This window comes from Palaemon carinicauda, chromosome 12 (assembly GCF_036898095.1).
Source record: "Palaemon carinicauda isolate YSFRI2023 chromosome 12, ASM3689809v2, whole genome shotgun sequence".
NCBI classification, from domain to species: domain Eukaryota; kingdom Metazoa; phylum Arthropoda; class Malacostraca; order Decapoda; family Palaemonidae; genus Palaemon; species Palaemon carinicauda.
Genome location: NC_090736.1, coordinates 67,449,077 through 67,451,411, shown reverse-complemented (window position 1 = coordinate 67,451,411; position 2,335 = coordinate 67,449,077). Strand labels below are relative to the sequence as shown.

The 2,335-nt window shown below is 41.4% G+C and overlaps 1 protein-coding gene across 1 annotated transcript in view; it reads right to left on the bottom strand.

The window, feature by feature from the left end:
• Positions 1-380: 380 nt before the first annotated feature.
• Positions 381-2,335, bottom strand: part of LOC137650866 (mucin-2-like) — an 8,907-nt gene continuing 6,952 nt past the window's right edge. Inside the window, exon 4 of the mRNA XM_068384020.1 lies at positions 381-2,335. This exon is cut by the window's right edge and continues 2,295 nt beyond it. Within this exon, the coding sequence (XP_068240121.1) occupies positions 381-2,335 (1,955 nt within the window).

Here is a 2,335-nt window from a genome sequence, read left to right as displayed (position 1 = left end):
CCTCGAATTTAATGTGTTTTAGGTCTAAGTTTACTTTCTTCTTACGCCAGAAACTTGTTTATTTTCTTTATGAAATTATGATAGGCCTAGAGCAGGAAATTCTTTATAGAGAACCAATTATATGTCAAATATAGACTCATATCTTGGGGATATTTATATACTTATTCAGTTGTGATTTTATTATACTATTTTCAAAACACGTATGCTGCAACATTAGGTGACCCATTGAAATTCTATATATACACATCTCACATACAATGTTCATATTAGGTTTAAGAGGCATTTATTTCTTATCAATGATGCAAATCAATTTCCTAAATATATTGGCATAAATCATCACCCCTGCAATAATCACTACTAGAATATTGCTTCTTCTACTTCTATTCAGTAACATGTACACATGGTTTATCCGAAGTTGTTATAGGACTTTCAGTTGTAGTTGTTGGTTTGGTGGTAGATTCAGTGTGACAGGCCTCATCTGCGGTGGTTGACATTATTGATGATAAAATAATACTGCCGGACGAATTTGCCGTCGAATCGCTGGTTATTTCAGACGTTGGTGTGGACTCTGTTCGTGTTGTTAATACAGTTGATGTCATAGGTGTAACTGACGAAGTTGTCGGTTCTGTTGTTGATACTGATGATGTAGCAGCAGTTGTTTGCTGGACAGTTGTAGTAGTTTCACCTACAGTCGAATCTGTTGTTGACAGAGCAGTTGTTGTGTCACTTAAAGTCGTAGCTGATGAAGTGGTCGGTTCTGATGTTGATACTGATAAAGTAGTATCCGTTGTTGCCTGGGCAGTTGTTGCGTCACTTATAGTCGTATGTGATAAAGTTGTTGATTCTGTTGCTGATACTGATGATGTGACAGAAGTTGCTGTGTCACATGCAGCTGTAGCTGATGAAGTTGTCTGTTCTGTTGCTGATACTGATGATGTGCCATCTGTTGTTGACTGAGCAGTTGTTGTGTCACTTACAGTCGTAGGTGATGAAGTCTGTTCTGTTGTTGATACTGATGATGTGGCATCTATTGTTGACTGGGCAGTTGTTGTGTCACTTACAGTCGTACCTGATGAAGTTGTCTGTTCTGTTGTTGATACTGATGATGTGACATCCATTGTTGACTGAGCAGCTGTTGTGTCACTTGGAGTCGTAGCTGGTGAAGTTGTCTGTTCTATTGTTGATACTGATGATGTGGCATCCGTTGTTGACGGAACAGTTGTTGTGTCACTTAAAGTGGTAGCTGATGAAGTTGTTGGTTCTGTTGTTGATACTGATGATGAGGCATCTGTTGTTGACTGAGCAGTTGTTGTGTCACTTACAGTCGTAGCTGATGAAGTTGTCTGTTCTGTTGTTGATACTGATGATGTGACATCCATTGTTGACTGAGCAGTTGTTGTGTCACTTGGAGTCGTAGCTGGTGAAGTTGTCTGTTCTGTTGTTGATACTGATGATGTGGCATCCGTTGTTGACGGAACAGTTGTTGTGTCACTTAAAGTGGTAGCTGATGAAGTTGTTGGTTCTGTTGTTGATACTGATGATGAGGCATCTGTTGTTGACTGAGCAGTTGTGTCACTTACAGTCGTAGCTGATGAAGTTGTCTGTTCTGTTGTTGATGCTGAAGATGTGGCAGTGGTTGTTGGCTGAGCAGTTGTTGTGTCACCTACAGTCGTAGCTGATGAAGTTGTCGGTTCTGTTGTTGATACTGATGATGTGGCAGTGGTTGTTAACTGAGCAGTTGTTGTGTCACTTACAGTCGTAGCTGATGAAGTAGTCGGTTCTGTTGTTGATACCGATGATGTGGAATCCGTTGTAGACTGAGCAGTTGTTGTGTCACTTACAGTCGTAGCTGATGAAGTTGTCGGTTCTGTTGTTGATGCTGAAGATGTGGCAGTGGTTGTTGGCTGAGCACTTGTTGTATCACCTACAGTCGTAGCTGATGAAGTGGTCTGTTCTGTAGTTGATACTGATGATGTGGCATCCGTTGTTGACTGAGCAGTTGTGTCACTTACAGTCGTAGCTGAGGAAGTGGTCTGTTCTGTTGTTGATACTGAAGATGTGGCAGTGGTTGTTGACTGAGCAGTTGTTGTGTCACTTACAGTCGTAGCTGATGAAGTTGTTGGTTCTGTTGTTGATGCTGAAGATGTGGCATCCGTTGTAGACTGAGCAGTTGTTGTGTCACTTACAGTCGTAGCTGATGAAGTTGTCTGTTCTGTTGTTGATGCTGAAGATGTGGCAGTGGTTGTTGGCTGAGCACTTGTTGTGTCACCTACAGTCGTAGCTGATGAAGTTGTCGGTTCTGTTGTTGATACTGATGATGTGGCAGTGGTTGTTA